General features: G+C 35.9%; 1 protein-coding gene across 8 annotated transcripts in view; it reads left to right on the top strand.

Moving 5' to 3' along the window:
* Positions 1 to 19,017, top strand: part of LOC109106630 (SH3-containing GRB2-like protein 3-interacting protein 1) — a 75,971-nt gene that overhangs the window by 49,216 nt on the left and 7,738 nt on the right. For 3 of the 8 annotated variants that reach the window (XM_042758334.1, XM_042758335.1, XM_042758337.1), the window contains 12 exons: positions 2,559 to 2,570; positions 4,354 to 4,365; positions 5,222 to 5,243; positions 6,166 to 6,265; positions 6,922 to 7,010; positions 7,522 to 7,608; positions 9,002 to 9,076; positions 9,512 to 10,252; positions 11,390 to 11,514; positions 11,872 to 12,025; positions 15,249 to 15,308; positions 16,772 to 16,882. In XM_042758334.1, coding sequence (XP_042614268.1) covers positions 2,559 to 2,570; positions 4,354 to 4,365; positions 5,222 to 5,243; positions 6,166 to 6,265; positions 6,922 to 7,010; positions 7,522 to 7,608; positions 9,002 to 9,076; positions 9,512 to 10,252; positions 11,390 to 11,514; positions 11,872 to 12,025; positions 15,249 to 15,308; positions 16,772 to 16,882 — 1,588 coding nt within the window. The remainder of the gene's footprint in view (positions 1 to 2,558; positions 2,571 to 4,353; positions 4,366 to 5,221; positions 5,244 to 6,165; positions 6,266 to 6,921; positions 7,011 to 7,521; positions 7,609 to 9,001; positions 9,077 to 9,511; positions 10,253 to 11,389; positions 11,515 to 11,871; positions 12,026 to 15,248; positions 15,309 to 16,771; positions 16,883 to 19,017) is intronic. The other 5 variants (XM_042758339.1, XM_042758336.1, XM_042758342.1 and 2 more) reach the window with 5 other exon arrangements.

The following is a 19,017-nucleotide window of genomic DNA, read 5'->3' as shown; positions in this document are numbered from 1 at the left end:
TCAAGCAACGTGGATTGTGTGCCTCTTCTCTCTTCCTCCAGACTCTGGGACCCTGATTTCCAAAGGAAATGCAAAATTTACTTTCATCAGAGAACATAACTTTGGACCACGCTTCTGACACTGTCTGTTGTTCAAGACTGGCTAGACACAAGGAATGCGACAGCTGAAACCCATGTCTTGCATACGTCTGTGCGTAGTGGTTCTTGAAGCACTGACTCCAGCTGCAGTCCAATCTTTGTGAATATCCCCCACATTTTTGAATGGGTTTTGTTTCACAATCCTCTCCAGGGTGCGGTTATCCCTATTGCTTGTACACTTTTTTTCTACCACATCTTTTCCTTCCCTTCGTCTCTCTATTAATGCGCTTGGACACAGAGCTCTGTGAACAGCCAGCCTCTTTTGCAATGACCTTTTGTGTCTTTCCCTCCTTGTGCAAGGTGTCAATGGTCGTCTTTTGGACAACTGTCAAGTCAGCAGTCTTCCCCATGATTGTGTAGCCTACAGAACTAGACTGAGAGACCATTTAAAGGCCTTTGCAGGTGTTTTGAGTTAATTAGCTGATTAGAGTGTGGCACCAGGTGTCTTTAATATTGAACCTTTTCACCATATTGTAATTTTCTGAGATACTGAATTTGAGATTTTCCTTAGTTGTCAGTTATAATCCTCAAAATTAAAAGAAATAAACATTTGAAATATATCAGTCTGTGTGTAATGAATGAATATACAAGTTTCACTTTTTGAATGGAATTAGTGAAATAAATCAACTTTTTGATGATATTCTAATTATATGACCAGCACCTGTATATATTATGGAAATTTTGGATAAAAACTATATTTGTGTTATATCCCAAAATGTTCATAAAATATAAGTAACTAATGGTTTTTTTTTAGGCAAATCACCCTAATGTCTGTCTTATACTTTCTTTGTGTTTTAATGTTGAAAAAGTAACACACTTTAAGCAGTCTTATTATGACCTCAGTGACTGAAATCCACTTTGTCCCGTATATTGGAACGCCTGGCATTCCTTACTCATGAATTAAACATCAGTCACATGCCCATCCTGTGCCATGGCAACATGTGCGTAAATGTGTAACCATGGTGATGTATTAGCCATGAATACTCATCAGAAGAAAGTGTGAGCAAAGGTTGAACAACTCTACAATAGATAGCGCTCTCCTTCTATCAGAGTAGTGTGATAACTTGTTCAGCTTGTTGTATTCTCTACTGTACTTCACCTGTGTAGTCAGAGAAGAGATATTGCATCCAGCCAGCCATCCAAAGCACAGGAAGAGATAAATGTAACGTCGGTGGAGTTATAGTCGAGTGAAAACAAAGCCATGTGGGTTCTTTATATAGCACACCTCTCGGCCAGGTGCTGTGTTCCAGCTGGTATTCATGTTTTATTGATAAGGTTTGCTTCTTTATTAAGCCCCTTGTATTTGGGCTGTCATCCAAAAAGAGTTAATAATGCTACACATGGGAAACACTGTGTGCTCAGAGCTTGTTTGATCATTCGACAGTCTTAGTTCCAAGCTGTGTGACAGAATATAGACATGTAGCAAGCTGGAGGGATTTTTAAAAGAAAGAGTTGAACCCAAACTAACAAAAAATTGTCATTTGCTCACCATAATCTTGTTCCAAACCCTTTTTATTAAATCCATGGGAATACATATTTTACATTGTTCAACCTTTTCATAATGGAGACTAGAGCTGTGAAGCTCAAAAAAAAAAACATATTTCAAAAGACCATAAAGCCATAAGGCTTGTATGCTACATTATAAGTTTTCTAAAGCTGTCTATTCATTTTGTATTAGGGGAAAACACCAAAATATTCATGATGCCACATGCCTGTCCACATTTGTAGTTGCTGTATGAAAAAGAACACTGGAAATTTTGTACTTCCATTCAAAATTTTGGGGTCAGTATTTATTTATTTATTTAAGAAAGAAAAAAGAAACTAATACTTTTACTCAACAAGAATTCATTAAATTGATCAGAAGAGCTACAGTGAAGGCATTTATAGTGTTACAAAATATATCTATTTCAAAGAAATGCTGTTATTTTAAAAATTTTCAATTCATCAAAGAATTAAGTAAAATGTATCACAGTAAACAATAAAGTCATGTGGTTTGGAAGTAATTAATATATAAATTAAAATATTTGGGTGAAATATTCCTTGAATGTGTTAAATGAGCATGTGGTTGATTTTTTATTGTTAGTAGTGTTCATCAAATTACAAGTAGCCTACAGACATTCATTCAGGTCACTCACTGAGATCTTGATCTGATGCCACGTTTCACTGATCTCCTTATTAGCTGGGATACTGTGTATACTATGTGCTGGAGGCGATATCTGTGGTTGACACTGAAAAACTGACAAAATGGGTTTGCACAGTGTTGTATCATACTGTGAACTGTGTCTGCCATGTCATTCCTCTCAAATTCACTGTAATGTGTTTGTGCATGCTTACCATTGCTATACTAATGTAAATCATACTCCCTCTTCTTCTGTCTCTCTACCTACCTGTCTGTCTATTTCTGTCTGCTGGCTGATATAGAGGAATAGTCCGGTAAGCTGTTTATACATTGCCTAACTCTTCTGGAGTGACATCTTCTCACGTTTCTCGTATGCCATGGTGAAGGTTGCATGCACTATGTTTGATATGCCATTAAGAACTGATCTAAGGTCAGTTTGGGTGTTTAGGGATGGACTGGTGGGTGCTGAAATGGACAATATATTGTAGAGATGTGTAGAGACTATATGTGTACTATTCATTCATGGACAGGATACAAAATAAATTTCTAGTTTCACCATGGGACTGAGAATTGATTAATTAATATAATCTGACTACTTTTTGATTATTTTTGATTACTTTTGACCTAACACTCATTTATCTCATTGATTGGAATAGGATAATCTTGTACCATATTGATATAGAAATAAAAAGAGAAAGAAAATATATTCTGTTGTTTATTATCAGTGACATGAAGTGCATTAAACATTGGCCTACATTATATTATATTAACTTCAGGGGTTTCGTAAGTTGATGACAAGCTAGTAATAAATCAAATCTTAAATATATATAATTAAATACATGTAATCTTGTAATCAATAATAAAGTAACTGTAATCTGATTATTAGTATTTTAAATTTAACATAATCTAATTACAAGTACTTAATTTGTGGAATCTGATTATGAAATCCAGATTACAATTAAATTACTACCCAGTATATTAAATGATCTTATGTTCTTGGATCCTGTGCTTGTACATAAGTTTTTTTTAGATGAATGATTAATTTTGATTGTTCTTTTGCATCTGGGGTTTATACAAGTTTTACTTCAATTTTTTTTAAAGTTTATTATTTGAATTAATGGGCAGCCTTAGTCATCAGCCCAACTCTTACATTAAAAGTGTTTGGTTGCATACTGGTCTGCATGTCTCCTCTTGGCTCTGATTGGTGGTGACCATTACTTACAGTCTATAGGATTAGACTGCCACTGGCACATCGCCCTAATCACTCAGAACTCATGAGCCCGACTGAACTCAAACCCTCGTTCCTGGACTTTATCCTATATGCTATGAAGAAGGGAGAAATAGGAAAGAAAAAAGAAATATGAGGTTAAATCGGAGTGAGCAAAAAAGGATGTCTACGTCTAGAGTGGATGTCAACAGAAAATGTGTCCTTTCATTTCCATTCTGATTGTGAATTTGGTGCAGGAGTATCATGACCACAATTTTTTTGTTTGACATATCTTTGACGGATTTCTTCATAGTGACTCGTGAACAGTACATACTTTCTATACTTTTAGATCCTCTGAAGACTAAACAGTGCTGAGACAAGCAGCACTGCACAAGTGCACCGTTGGCAATATATGCATAAATACCATTTTTAAGAATAGCTGAAATCTGGAAAAGTGCCTTCTTGAACCAAATTATTTATAATAACACTAACATAAGATGAGACCTTTATTGGGATGTGAATGTTACTCTGACAGTTACGTGAAAAATGTCCCTCGTGCCATTCAAAAGCAAATGCTGAATTTTGTATTGGAGCATTTAAGGACAAAAAAGGCAATAAAAGTATTATAAAAAAAAGTGCTCAAAATGACTTTGTTTCATATTTTCTCCAGCTGTATGATAGTTTTATATGATGAACAGATCAAATTCATTATTGAGTGAAACCCTTCCTTGGGTTTCAAAATGAAATAATATTTTAATGAAAATCATTATTAAAGCACATAATAAAGGTAAATGTTTAGGAACAGAGGTTGCTTTTGATCAAAGTCTGTATTACTGATTTATCACTTTCTGACCAGGTGTCTCTTCTCTCTTCCTTTTTGCTGGTCACAGAAACGCAGCCCGGTAAGTGTCTTTTAACATTATCTTTCTGTTCCTAAAGTGCTTGAATCACTTTGTGATTCAGTTGAAACAGTTATACAGAAACAGAACTTTTGAATTTTGAAGATACCTTTGTTAAAAGATTAGATGTTTAGAGAGATATGATACTTCCATGTAATGATATTTCTGTATAGAAATGCAAAGGTCAGGACCAGTATGAGTTTTTTATTATTAAAGTATAATAATGACTACTTAGTTAACTTTAGCACTTTTATTCAAGTTCTGTTTCACTCATCTGTTCTTTTTTTAGCTGATTAAAATGCCAGAGTGAATAGAAATATTGCTTACTCGTGTGCTATACACCCATGTGACCAAAAATGCTTGTTTTGGAGATCAAACTAATGCCTTTTTATCATTTGTAGTCTAGATGTTGTAGAGCCTTAGCATGAAGCAAGTTCTTCATCTAAATTTGATTATTATCTAAATCTGAAACTATTGTCTGAATAATCCTCTGAATAAAAGATTTAATATTTTAGTACAAAGAACTGAAAAAAGAATGCTGTGTTCTTGTATTTGAAATTTCCAGGCAACATGAAGAACCTGATGTAATAACATTTATGACAGTGTTATTTGTTACTAATGCATCAGTGAGTCAGATAAGATTGTTCACCACCTGAGTCAATCAGAGGAATCAGATCTTCTGTCAGCTGTAGAATGCATTATGAAACAGCTATTTACAAGGCATCGAGGCAATGTCTCTGTCTGAATTTGACTCACCATTCCCTTGATTAAATTGACCTAAAATGCACTCTTCTCAGGTGATGAGCGATATGGTGTTATGAGCTTTTAGTCTTATGAATGTTTTGGCCTTCTGTTTCAGGGGCTGGCAAAAAGAAATACTGGTAAGTATATAATGCTATTTGTTCTTGGGTTTATGAGTTTGATGTCAATTCAAATCTGACACTAAATAGTTGTCTGGAATTAAAATGTGAATATAAAGGTATGCTTGCATGTGTACACTGTAAAAAATGACTGTGATTTTAACAGTAAAAGACTGTAAAAATGCTACAGTAAAAACCTGTTAACTGGTTAACAGTAAGTTTCCATACTATAGTCGGTGAATAAATGTAATTACATTTAATGTAATTTTACTGTAAAATACTGTTAAAAATACGGTTTTGGAAGTTAAATATAAAAAGTAATTTTGTATAATTTACATTGACACTCCCAGAATTCCCTGCATGACACTTCATATTTGATGTTTTTTTTTGTTGAAAAAACATGTTTCTTCTGAGTTTTTTTTATTTTTTTTTTATTTGTGTACATTAGGGTTTAATCATACATCTAATGTTGTTAAATGAATGTTTATTGCATTATTTCAGTATCATGTGTGTCACCATGATGGGGTTTAGTGTTTGCGTGAATGACACTGTGCATCTTCTATATACAGTATAAGTATTGCCCTCCTCAGCTCGTATAAAAGCAGTTTGTGATGAGCTTTGGTTCATCATGTGATTTCTCATCACCACCAGTTTTTGGTGGTTATCAGTGCATTACAATGGTTCAAAACATATATTAGTACTTCAATATGATGGTTTATTAACATTACATCAGTTAATGAAATACGATATTTTATTGTGAATTTAAGTTAAGTCTGTAAAACCTAAAATGTTGCTACCATATTTTTTATGGTGAAGTTCTGGCAACCACAGCTGCCGGTATTTAACATAAATGTAACAGATTTTTTTTTTTTTTTTTTTTTTTTTACAGTGTATGAGTAGGTGCAGTTTATTTGTGTTCATTTGATCATGCTGTTATTCTCAGGTGAAGAAATTGCACGACCAAGACGTCCTGTTCCAACGCCAGCACCAGCTCCCGCCCCTTCCCCGACACCTGCACCTGCGCCCCCTCCTGAGCCTGCTAGGTATCTATACGCACACTTACAGACTTAATGAAACAGTAATTTTGTCTGTTGTTTCCATGTTTGTGAATGTCTAAAACTCAGGTTGCTTTTTGTACATAACATTTAGGTGCAGGTAAATTACGTGCTGTTCAATGTTATAAAAGTTGCATTTTGATTCTAAATGTAGTGGTAAATATTTGCAGATTATTTTATTGTCTGCAAGTACTGCAGTATGCCATGTCATTGTGAATTTGACAAAGAAACTGTTAACCTGAATGGTATTATTCTGAGTATGGTGCAGTGTAAACTGAAATGTGTATCATTACATGTAGATGGAACAATTTGTGCTGGAACTAAAATGTCTGGAATTGAAACTAAACATTATTTTTAACAAATACAAATAAAATAAAAAGCATTTATGCACTGTTTAACTAATTAAATTATAGAAAACTTAAATTGAAAACTAAAACACAAAACAGAATAAAAATAAAAAAAGTTACATTTTAGTGTGGTTATACAGTATATAACCCTGGTTGTTGCGACTTAGCGTTGTTTAAACATTTGTGGATGTTTAAGTGAGTCTAAATGGATTATATTAGACAATTTGAGAGTTGCAGCCTGGTGTGCATCTGTGTGGATGAGTCATGCAAATCTGGCTGAATTCTCCTCCATTTCAGTAATAAGAAATCTCCAGTGCCAGAGGATGCAACAGCCTTATTCGGCCCTCCTCTGGAGACAGCCTTTGATGAGCAGAAGACCAGTGAAGGTACTATTTAATGAAACAGCTAATTACTTACCCCTTAGTGCTGCTTATAGATGTTGATCTTTCATTTATAAAATCACTGAAATTTAAACATTCACAACCCAGCAGAACCCGATCACAGCCCAAATTCTTTATGTTCATGTCATTCACTTGAACAAAAATTCATTTTTCTATGTCATATACAGTATGTCTTCAAGGGACTCACAGAGGATATAAAGATTACTTTTTTTTTTTTTTTAGCTAAAAGTATTTAAGAATACTGTTTGATTGTATGCTTCTATAATCAGTGCTGTTTTTGTTTTTTTTAAGCTTTGTGTATCGTATACTACAGAACAGAATATTTATTAGTGCCTCCCACTCAATTCCATTTGCAGCAGTTGAAATGAAATCAGTTCGATTTATGACAGAAACAGGGATAGAAAAGTGTTGCATGGTGATTCCTTCCTCTCTGTGAGTCACACAGTTAATTCTGCTCCCCCATCAAATGTGTAACATGTCCTCTTCCATAAATTAGTGGTGATAGAGGAACCTGAGGTTTGGGGTGCACCCCTGCCTGAGCAACACCTAGACTCCTCTCTGGCAAGACCTTTTCCTACAGGAAGTAAGTCATTGCTTGAGTGGCATGATTGCCATCATCCTGGTATCATAAACCCATACATTCCAAAACAGTGAACGGTCGTTTGAGTGGAAAAATCATGATTGCCTCCAAATTTTTATTTTAATAACTTTCCTTTTGGCAGTCTCCATTAACCTACTAATTTCTAAGTCATTAGCCAGAAAAACAGACAAAATCCTAAGAGTCATCCAGCTCATCTTGTACTCATGTCATCTGGTGACGGTTTACTCAACATGGCCTATTTTTATGTCTGCCTAAACCTCTAAAAAGCTATATGACACTGAGCCTAATATATGGGTTGGTGTAAGCTTAAGGCTAAATGAAGTTTGGCTTGCTAGTAGTAATATATTTCTAAATGTATTTTTACATAAATTTGTCAATACTAGGGCTTGCATGACTACTAATATTTTTTACCCGTCTAGGAAAGTAGTCAACTGCAAAATGTGTCCGTGTTTACCTTATGTAAAAGAGTGAAAGACTGGTCTGACAGCCAGCTGGAAAGTTTGACTACAGCTAACATGATGCGGGTGAGAAAGTTTAAAATTGTAAAGCACTCCAAATGTTTGCCCATTACAAGTTACTACTCAAGGCTATTAACATGCAGCTGAACTGGGATGCAATTTGCCAGCAGAGGAATTATCTTCCTGTTGTCGCCACATAAAGACTAGACTAAAGACCGCTTTATTTACCCATTATACCGTGTGAGAATCATATTAAATGTGATACTATAAAGACATGTTAAAAACCATTAAAATAATAATAATAATAGAAAAACAGATTTGTCATTGTTAAAAACTAGGAATGTCAATACTGACCAGTTAATTGAAAGCAGAACAAAATAGTAATGATGTAAGCTTTGGTGTTTGTGCTATTAAAAATACAGTGTTAATTAAGCATATTTATTACTTTATAACCATGTTGTTGTTTTTAAAGCTCTTATAATTTTTTTTTTTTTTAATTCTATCAAATTTTCTGGACCTCTAAGCGACCTTGTAGTCCCATGATGGTCCACAGGCCCCAATGTGAAAACCTCTGGACTAAAGGACTAATTGTAGAAATTATAGACTAATTGATTAGTCTGTGCAAGCCCTAGTTAGTGCATACTAAACAAATAAGTGAAGTTTATACATATATTAACATGAAAATTATGTATCGTCCTAAATAATATGAAAATAGTGTGAATTAGTAGGTCACAAAGAGTGAAGTGTTATCATAGAGTCTGAGCTATTCATCCCATGACACAGTCCTTCTATGTTGTCCCTGACTACCTGAATGAGACCTTGCCTTTGCATGGTGCTGTGGGGCATGGAGGTGTGGCCTACGGGGTCTTGGGGGGTGTATGTGAGAGCTTGTCTCAGCCGCACTAATGTCATTGCAGCTCTGCCTCCGCTTCCGCCTAAGAATGTGCCGACCTCCCCCCCTCCGATTGAATCTGCTGCTACAGAACTTACCGGTAAGATGCCCTAAACACCCAGGCTTTAGTCTATACCAGGGGTGTCTGATCCTGCTCCTGGAGGAGCACGGTTCTGCAGACTGTATTTCCAGTCCCAATTAACCACACCTCAACCAGCTAATCGAGGTCTTGAGGAATGCTAGAAACTTTGAGGCAGGTCTGTTGGGGCACGTTGGAGCTTAACTGTGCAGTAAGTTGGCCCTCCAGGAGCAGATTTGGACACCCCTGGTCTATATCAATATCTGACCCTAACAAGTGTGTGTCTGGATTCATTTGTGCTTGTCTTTTGGTACTCTGGTCTTGTAAATATCTCTTTTGTAGGGTAGATCTTTACTTGGTATCTCTTGCCTTCTCCTTTGTCTTTCCTTCTGCTTTTAGTCTGCTTTTCATTTTTCTCTTATGATATCTATGATATTTGTGTGGTTCCTGATGCAGATGGGCATAAAGAAGTGGAGACCTTGCAGAGGCCCTCTATAACTGATCTAGACAACATCTTTGGCCCAGAAGACTCTTCAAAACCTGGTGAAGATGTTGGAGATAAGTGGGTCTGCTTCAACGATGAGTCACCTAAAAGACCTCCTCTTCCTTCAGAAGGAGAACCAGCACCTCCACTCCCCTCATCTCCACCTCCCCCAGCAGAACCAGCACCCCCATTACCTAAATCACCACCTCCATCAGAGGAGCCGAATCCTCCTTTACCAAAATCTCCACCTCCTCCTGCAGAGATGGCACTTTCTCCTCCTTCCATTAAGTCACCAAAGGATAGCCTCCCACCTGTTCCCAAAGACACCACTCCTTCTCCACCAACTGTCCCGCCTCCTCCGGTTGAAGAGGCCCCACCCACACCGAAATCAGATGATCTTTCGCTCTCCAAAGGAGACTTTTCGCTATGTGCTCCCCTGACAAAGACCCAGTCAGACCCAACCAACAGCCCGCCAACCACTATAGAGACAAGTGAACGCACAATCCCTTCACCCTTGGTTTTGAACCAAGAGGACAAGAAGAGCCCTGAAGAGAACCCAACAAAAGAGGACCCAAGTGAGAGCAGGGCTTCACCCAAAGAGATTGGTCAAGGACCACGTTCGACACCTCCTCCTCCTCCACCTCCCACATACAGGGCAGTAGTGTCATCGCCAGGGCCCATCCCTCCAGCTGGTACGAGTGGAAATGAAAGTGGTGAGTTTTATCTAAGAAAAACCTGTCAACCAGACCATCGGTCACAGGACATTTAAAGGTTTAGATCACCCGAAAAATAAACCTTGTGTCATCAAAATTTCACTTGTCCTTTGAAACCTTTATGAGGTTTTCTGTGGAGCACAAAAGGAGTTATTAAGCAGAAAGCTTTTCTCTTTCCATTTATTGAAAGTGATTTCAGTGAATGTTTCAGTCTGTTCCTCACACAAAGCTATCATATGACTTCAGAATATTTTAAAGTTGTATGGACATTTTATGATGCTTTTTGGAGCTTGACATCTACTAGTCCCCATCCAGTTTCATTGTATGAGTGAGAGCAGCTTAGACGTTCTGCTAAACCTCTCCTTCTGTGTGCCCTTGACAAAAGAAAGTCGCTCGGGTTTTGGCATTTCATTGCCAAAATAATTGCTAGTTGCAAACTTGTTTTATTCTGTTGATAATTTTGAAAAGGTTTTTAATTTTGAATAACTAAACCTGCCTCTCACTGTTAACATAGCCAAAGAAACTGGTGTTAAAAAAGGAAAGCAAAAATAAATGATTAGTTGCAGGCCTAAATTTTAGGTGAACTAACCCTCAAACAATGGCAACCAGCAATATAAAAAAAATCCACATTATGGAAAAAACAAATTTAGATTTATAGAGTATACTCTAAGGCAATAATCAGTAACAAAAGGTTCTGAATGTTGAAATACATATAAATTTGGTTGAGTCTGAATTTCAAGTCGTTCTGCTCCAGTCACCATCATGTTACATGTACTATATATGGGTTTTTACAGGAGCACTGCCTCAGTAAGAAGGATGAAGGGTATCTGACACTTTTTGCCTCATTGTTTTCTATATATAGGCACATTGAGTCATATTTTGGCAGTTTAAAGTTTTAATATTTTTGTTTTCAGTGTTTCTGTAATCTCTGCAGGTTTCTGTGTAAAGTGTGATGGTTCTCTTAAAGTTTTATTTAATCTGAGCAGATGGGCTTGTATACAGTAGTTCATTTCTGAGGCTATTCCAGTCAAGTATCATACATTCTTGAATGTACAATCATTTTATTTGAATTGATTGAGTTTGATGCATGTTACTCTTTGAACGGCTTTGCTTTAATGGAATACTGTCGCTCCACAGGCTCCTCCTCCCCTGCACGTCCCTCTACACCATTGGATACCAGCAGCTCTCCCCCTCCCCCTCCCCCTCCTCGGCCACCCTCACGACCCAAACTGCCTCCTGGAAAACCAAGCGTAGGGGACGTGGTATGTAATAACATAAAACATTTACAGTACTTTCAAATACTATTACGGTGACTGTAAGCTTCCTACAAATTCTTAATGTCACTGAACTTTTCATAGACTATGTAATTTTTTTTAACTTTTATAGGTTGTCAGAACTCACCCCTCAAAATATCAGACCAAGCCTAGTTTGATATTTACTACCCATGTAATATTCTTTAAATAAAAACCTTAAGTTTAGTGAAACAAAATACAAGAAACTGCCACAGCGTGCTTTGTGTAAATTTCCTCCTGATCATCTGACCAGAATGACCAACCCCTACTCTTTTATTACTAACTTCCCTTCTGTCTGTTCTTCCTTTTCCCTGCTTTTCCTGCCAGAATCGGCCGTTCAGCCCCCCTGTACACTCGTCAAGCCCCCCTCCTTTGGCTCCGTTGGCCCGTGCAGAAAGCACCTCTTCAATCTCCTCTATCAACTCTCTGAGTGCAGCCACCACTCCCACCGTCGGTAAAGAGCTCTCCGTGTCTGTGTCAGGTGTGACTTCATTTCCCATCATTCTCTCTGTTTTGCCATGCCGCTCTGTCTATATGTGTCTGCTCTGGAAATTGCCTTTCTAACTAGAATTTGGCATAACAAGGGCATCTGTTTCTCAAGGGCCTCTGTTTCTCAGTATTTAGCACAGTTTGAATTCACGGTCTTAATATTTTCACAGCTTTTGAAAGAGGAATCAACTCTTTATGGCAGAATCTGTGGCTCATTGTTGATTACAGCAGTACACTTATAATGGAAGCTTGACATTAAAGCTGCCAGCACAGCCAATAAACTTTTAAAATATACAACTCTCACAGTACAAATCATAACTAATGGAATGGATGCTTGATAGCAGACTGGTGTGTTAAAACTGCACACAGCCTTGTCTGTGCAAAGTTATATAACTCATGTCTGCAAACTCCACTGGTTTTGCTGATACATTTGGTTACTAGAAAATTCTCCATATAAACAGGAAGTCTCACATCAAACATCATTTAGACACATTTAAAGTTTAATCAAAAATGAATAGTTTTATTCTCAACCCTGATTGGATGAGCTACAGTTGAAGCTGGTGAAAAAATAATATATTGTAAATTATTGTAAAATAAAATAGAATAATAATAAAAAAAACACACCTTTGTCCAGAAATTCTACATTAATTCCATAATAATAACAATGTTGCTTGACAACTGTAAAATCCTACAGTTTGGTAATTGAACTATTTTACTTGGCAGAAGAATTATAGCAGTTATTATTAATAAAAATAAAACATTAATTAAAAATGTCTTTTATCATATTGCTGTTGCTGCTGTTGTATTAAATTATACATTTTGATTATTTTTATAAGCTTATATTTTATGTAGTGATCAGCAGCATTCTTCAAATTCTGTCCATAAACATAAAGTTGTAAATAACCCGGAATATTCCTTTAACTCGCCAAAGACTGTTCAGCATTTTTAACACATCTGTTTTGAAAAGTGTTTTTATTTCTTTCCTCTACTTTTGTTATGTTGATTACAGTCCAACACTATTTGCCACAGTATTTACTTCATCCATTTTTAATTCTTTCTGTCATATTTTGCTCTTCACATCCATAAAAGATGACATGCCTGTAGCTCATCATGCATGTTAGAGGTTGCTTCGCCTGTATCAGTTACGCAACATCTTATAGTCCCTGAAAATCATCTGTCTGGCTGTAGACTCTTCAGAAAACTCAAAGAGCACCACCATCCTGCTTGAACAGATGAGACAGACACACACACATGCACATAGCCTCTCAGTGTTTGAAGTGCTGTCTGGAATTTGGCCCAAGTGGCTGCAGAGCTGATCAGTATGCCTGCCATCACACTAGTTTGAATGGAGAGCTCTCTGATGTTGCACCTGGGTAAAAACATTGCTAATATCATCATGCTGCAAATTTCGAGCTTTACTGCCACTTGATTTTAATCCTCACAGGTGAAATCCACATCTTTAAATTTTGTCATCAACATCCACACCACATATGCTGCGTTTCATTCAGAGTCAAATTTAGCATATTCCTACTTGATATTTCCAACCATAAAGTGCATGATGCTTGGCGGATAGGGAAACAAAATGACTTTGCCCTTATCATTGCAGTCATTTAATTGTCAATAACTCCAATATAAAAAGTAAAAACATATAAGAAACCAGATAAAAATAGGAACAATTTAATGTATTAACAAACATACAAATATGTTTATGTATGTATAATATATGTCCATCCTAAAATCTGACAATACATGGTAATTACTTTACAAATCACATCTTCTCATTGCTTAAGTGATCTTCATGTCATTCATAGTCCTGGTCCTGGTTTTGTCTGAAATTGTATCACCCCTCTCCAGCACAGTAGAAGTCCTCACATACTCTTACCTCTTGTGTCACTCATTACTGCCCCCTGTTGTCTTTCATCCCAACTTCAGCTACCTTCTCACATTGACATATCAGACATGTAGGAATATACAGTATATGATATACTTTTCACAAAATGCAGGCTCTAGCTTCCTACATACACATTGCACAGATGATGCCAAAAGCACTTAAGTAATAATTAAAAAAAATGAAATGAAATTAAATTCTGTCATTATTTATTCATCCTCATGTTATTCTAAACCTATTTGCTGTTATTTCTTCCATGGAACAAATCTGAAATGAAATTATTAATTATTCATTAATAAGAAAATATTATAAAAGCACCATAAAATAGTCTGTATGACTTTTGTTATATTATAATTTGTGTGAGGAACAGACTGAAATGTAAATCACTATATGCTGACAATCTTCTTCTCCAGCAAGGATCATTAACCTCAAGAATCACATCAGTGAAGAGTACATCAATAACAACTTAAATTTCAGTCTGTTCCTCACACAAAGCTATTGTATGGCTTCAAAAGACATTCCCAAGGACTACTGCTGTGATACAAGACACTTTAGATACAAACATCATCTTAATGAATAAACATAAATGGAACATAGTTGGCAGGATGTTGGCATTTAGAATTTTGGGGAAAAAATTAACAGTGTACAACCCGTATACTGTTATTTTATTTTAAATTTTTTTCATCAAGAGGGTGTGACATAAAAATGTTCCATTTTGGATGATCTGTTCCTTCGAAGGTTTAAGTATAAGATGTGTAACTTCATCCTTGAATCTAAAAGCTGTAATTTGTATAAGCAGCTCAAATCATCTCCAGCTTTCATCTGTCCTGATATTAAACGTAAATGAATCAGAATTTTGAAATATTTATAAGACCATAATTGTACACTCGGAATCTCCTTGATTTAAAAAATGTCGCTTCTCAGCTGTCATTGCACATTAAAGTAGAAGTTTGCACATGCATTGTTATTAATAGTAACTATAAATCTGAAGCTAATAGTAGCTGTATGTCACCTTATTTTCATAAATCGTGTCTTGCTTCAAATAAAATGACTGATAACTACACAAAGATTGAATTAGATTTTATTTATTTATTTATTTATTTATTTTGCCCAGTGTGCTGTTCAACATTTGTGAATGTTTCACATATCATAGTCATCTCCAGTTAATTGTGACCGTCTTTGACCTTTGACCTGTGCCCCTGGCCTCCATCACTGTGCCATATGATGGACCTGTGTGTGACTCACGCTACTGTCCTTCTCTCCCCCTTCTCCTTCCCTGCCTCTCCTCACTCCCCCCATCCTTGTACCTCGTCCCCCTCCAACACAGAGACAGACCAGCCCTCCCTCGTGTGGTTTGACAGAGGCAAGTTTTATTTAACATTTGAAGGTAAGTTGGGGTTAATATCTAAGGACGTAGCGCGTGCACACTCAAGTCTCATCTGACATCTGACTTCCCCCTTTTTCTCACATGTTCGTTCTTTCATCAAAACCAACTGTGACACATTTACTTGTTTTCCAAACATCTGCTTTGCTCTGTATCCCTGCTTTGCCATTTAACTGTTCATCTTACAGTCATTGGCAGGTTTTCTTTTCTTTCAAGGATCATCGTATTTTTACCTTTGTCACTAATACTGTGTTTTTTCTCGTTCTTGTTGTGGCTCTTCTGCTTTGATCTCATAATTTTGACTTTGCTCTTGGATCATAACACTATGATTCAGCTTCAAATGCATGCCATTGAAGCTGAGTGTTTTCTGTTTCAACTTCCTTTCTTTTTCTCTTCCATCTTTTGCATATATTACACTTATCCTTGATTGTTCTTATGAATCCAAATTAATTAAATTGCATTCAAATGTAAAATTTAAACTAGAATAGAAAAAGTTTCATGTGAAAAAGCATAAATTGTGTGTGTTTAAAAAGAAATATTGAAAATTTGGATGGTTTAAATTTTTAAAATATCAAGTTGCATCTGCTAGAAATGGTACTAGATCTATTGTTGTATAATTTTTTCATGGTTACAATTTATAAAGATGCAATCCCGCACACTATCAATTCTTGCTAAATATTGAAGTTTATTAACAAAAGCAACGTTTCAGTCCACTGACCTTCATCAGGCATATGGTTACAATTTGAAAAATTTAATTTGTAATCGTGTATTGTTACGGTTTTGTGTAATATCTGAAATTGTTGAAACAATGTGCATTTATTGTTCCTCAATATTACTCAAATAATCAATAAGGAACTGAAAGCATTGGAGCTGGAATCTGCTTTAGAATCATTAAATTCATTGTAATTCTCATCTCACTCACACAAAACCAGATTTAATATTTCTTAAAATAAAAATATATTTTTTTAAAAAACTGTTAATTTATACAGATATGCTTAATGGTTTTAATGCCAATTTATTTACAAGTGTCTTTGCTGCTTACTTAATTAAATTCAACCATATAAATAACTGCACATTTTTACTTTAGTTAAATGTCATGCCTGAGTTTTTTTTTTTTTTTTTTATTCTTGAAACTAGTTTGTATGCCCCACTAGTGAACTGCTTTGGGAACTAATGCTTGAGGTGAAATCTAATCACGTTTGGCCTATTAAACATTAAATAAAATTGAGCAAGCTTGCTTTTACTGACTAGTCCTAAAAGTGTGGTCAAACAAAGTAAACAGAAAATAGAGTCCATCTGCTGATTGTCTCAAACTAAGAGATGTTTTGTTTGTCTATTTGTTTGTATTTCCATCTTTCTCATTCTTTGTTACCCATGTATTTGCCTCCATGTTGTATCTCAGTGACTGATTGAAATTGTGTTTTGTCGTAAACACACTGTAACTGCGTGTGTTTCTGTTCTCTCAGGCTGTTCTCGAGGGCCCAGTCCCCTCACCATGGGGGCCCAGGACACACTGCCTGTTGCTGCAGCTTTCACAGAGACAGTTAGTGCCTACTTCAAAGGAGCTGACCCCAATAAGTATGTGGCAATCTCAGAACCATGTTAGCATATATGTGTGTGTATATATATATATATATATATATATATATATATATATATATATATATATATATTTGAATTGATATATATATATATATACACAAACCCGATTCCAAAAAAGTTGGGACACTGTACAAATTGTGAATAAAAACAGAATGCAATGATGTGGAAGTTTCAAATTTCTAAATTTTATTCAGAATACAACATAGATGACATATCAAAATGTTTAAACTGAGAAAATGTATCATTTTTAAGAGAAAAATAAGTTGATTTAAAATTTCATGGCATCAACACATCTCAAAAAAGTTGGGACAAGGCCATGTTTACCACTGTGTGGCATCCCCTCTTCTTTTTATAACAGTCTGCAAAGTCTGGGGACTGAGGAGACAAGTAGCTCAAGTTTAGGAATAGGAATGTTGTCCCATTCTTGTCTAATACAGGCTTCTAGTTGCTCAACTGTCTTAGGTCTTCTTTGTTGCATCTTACTCTTTATGATGCGCCAAATGTTTTCTATGGGTGAAAGATCTGGACTGCAGGCTGGCCATTTCAGTACCCGGATCCTTCTTCTACGCAGCCATGATGTTGTAATTGATGCAGTATGTAGTCTGGCATTGTCATTTTGGAAAATGCAAGGTCTTCCCTGAAAGAGACGACGTCTGGATGGGAGCATATGTTGTTCTAGAACTTGGATATACCTTTCAGCATTGATGGTGCCTTTCCAGATGTGTAAGCTGCCCATGCCACACGCACTCATGCAACCCCATATCATCAGAGATGCAGGCTTCTGAACCGAGCGCTGATAACAACTTGGGTTGTCCTTGTCCTCTTTTGTCCGGAAGACATGGCATCCCAGTTTTCCAAAAAGAACTTCAAATTTTGATTCATCTGACCACAGAACAGTTTTCCACTTTGCCACAATCCATTTTAAATGAGCCTTGGCCCAGAGAAAACGCCTGCGCTTCTGGATCATGTTTAGATATGGCTTCTTTTTTGACCTATAGAGTTTTAGCCTGCAACGGCGAATGGCACGGTGGATTGTGTTCACCGACAATGTTTTCTGGAAGTATTCCTGAGCCTATGTTGTGATTTCCATTACAGTAGCATTCCTGTATGTGATGCAGTGCCGTCTAAGGGCCCGAAGATCACGGGCATCCAGTATGGTTTTCCGGCCTTGACCCTTACGCACAGAGATTGTTCGAGATTTCTCTGAATCTTTGGATGATATTATGCACTGTAGATGATGATAACTTCAAACTCTTTGCAATTTTTCTCTGAGAAACTCCTTTCTGATATTGCACCACTATTTTTCTCCGCAGCATTGGGGGAATTGTTGATCCTCTGCCCATCTTGACTTCTGAGAGACACTGCCACTCTGAGAGGTTCTTTTTATACCCAATCATGTTACCAATTGACCTAATAAGTTGCAAATTGTTCCTCCAGCTGTTCCTTATATGTACATTTAACTTATCCGGCCTCTTATTGCTACCTGTCCCAACTTTTTTGGAATGTGTAGCTCTCATGAAATCCAAAATGAGGGAATATTTGGCATGACATTTCAAAATGTCTCACTTTCAACATTTGATATGTTATCTATATTCTATTGTGAATAAAATATAAGTTTATGACATTTGTAAATTATTCCATTCCTTTTTTACTCACAATTTGTACAGTGGTCCCCAACTTTTTTGGAATCGGGTTTTTGTGTGTGTAGGATATATATATATATATATATATATATATATATATATATATATATATATATATATATATATATATAATATATATATATATATTTATTTATTTATTTATTTATTTATTTAAAAGCATGCATCAGGTATTTTAAAATGTACATAGTGTTTTTATGTTGATTTTATGTAATTAAAAATGACATTTGCACCATTTTAAACAAAACTTAAGACTGAATGTACCTGAAAATATCAAATGGTGTAACTGCCAAAGAATGAGAAATATTAAATATTTTATCCACCTAGATTGCAAGCATACTCATAGAAATAAATACTTCATTTAATCTAATGAGGTGTAAGACTAGATTAAATGTCTAGTATACATTTAGTCATTTAGACATAGACTAAATGTAAATTGTAATGCATTT

The sequence above is a fragment of the Cyprinus carpio genome, chromosome A6 (genome assembly GCF_018340385.1).
Source record: "Cyprinus carpio isolate SPL01 chromosome A6, ASM1834038v1, whole genome shotgun sequence".
Classification (NCBI taxonomy): Eukaryota; Metazoa; Chordata; class Actinopteri; order Cypriniformes; family Cyprinidae; genus Cyprinus; species Cyprinus carpio.
The sequence above is the reverse complement of the archived record's forward strand: the minus strand, read 5'-3'. Positions and strand labels throughout refer to the sequence as shown.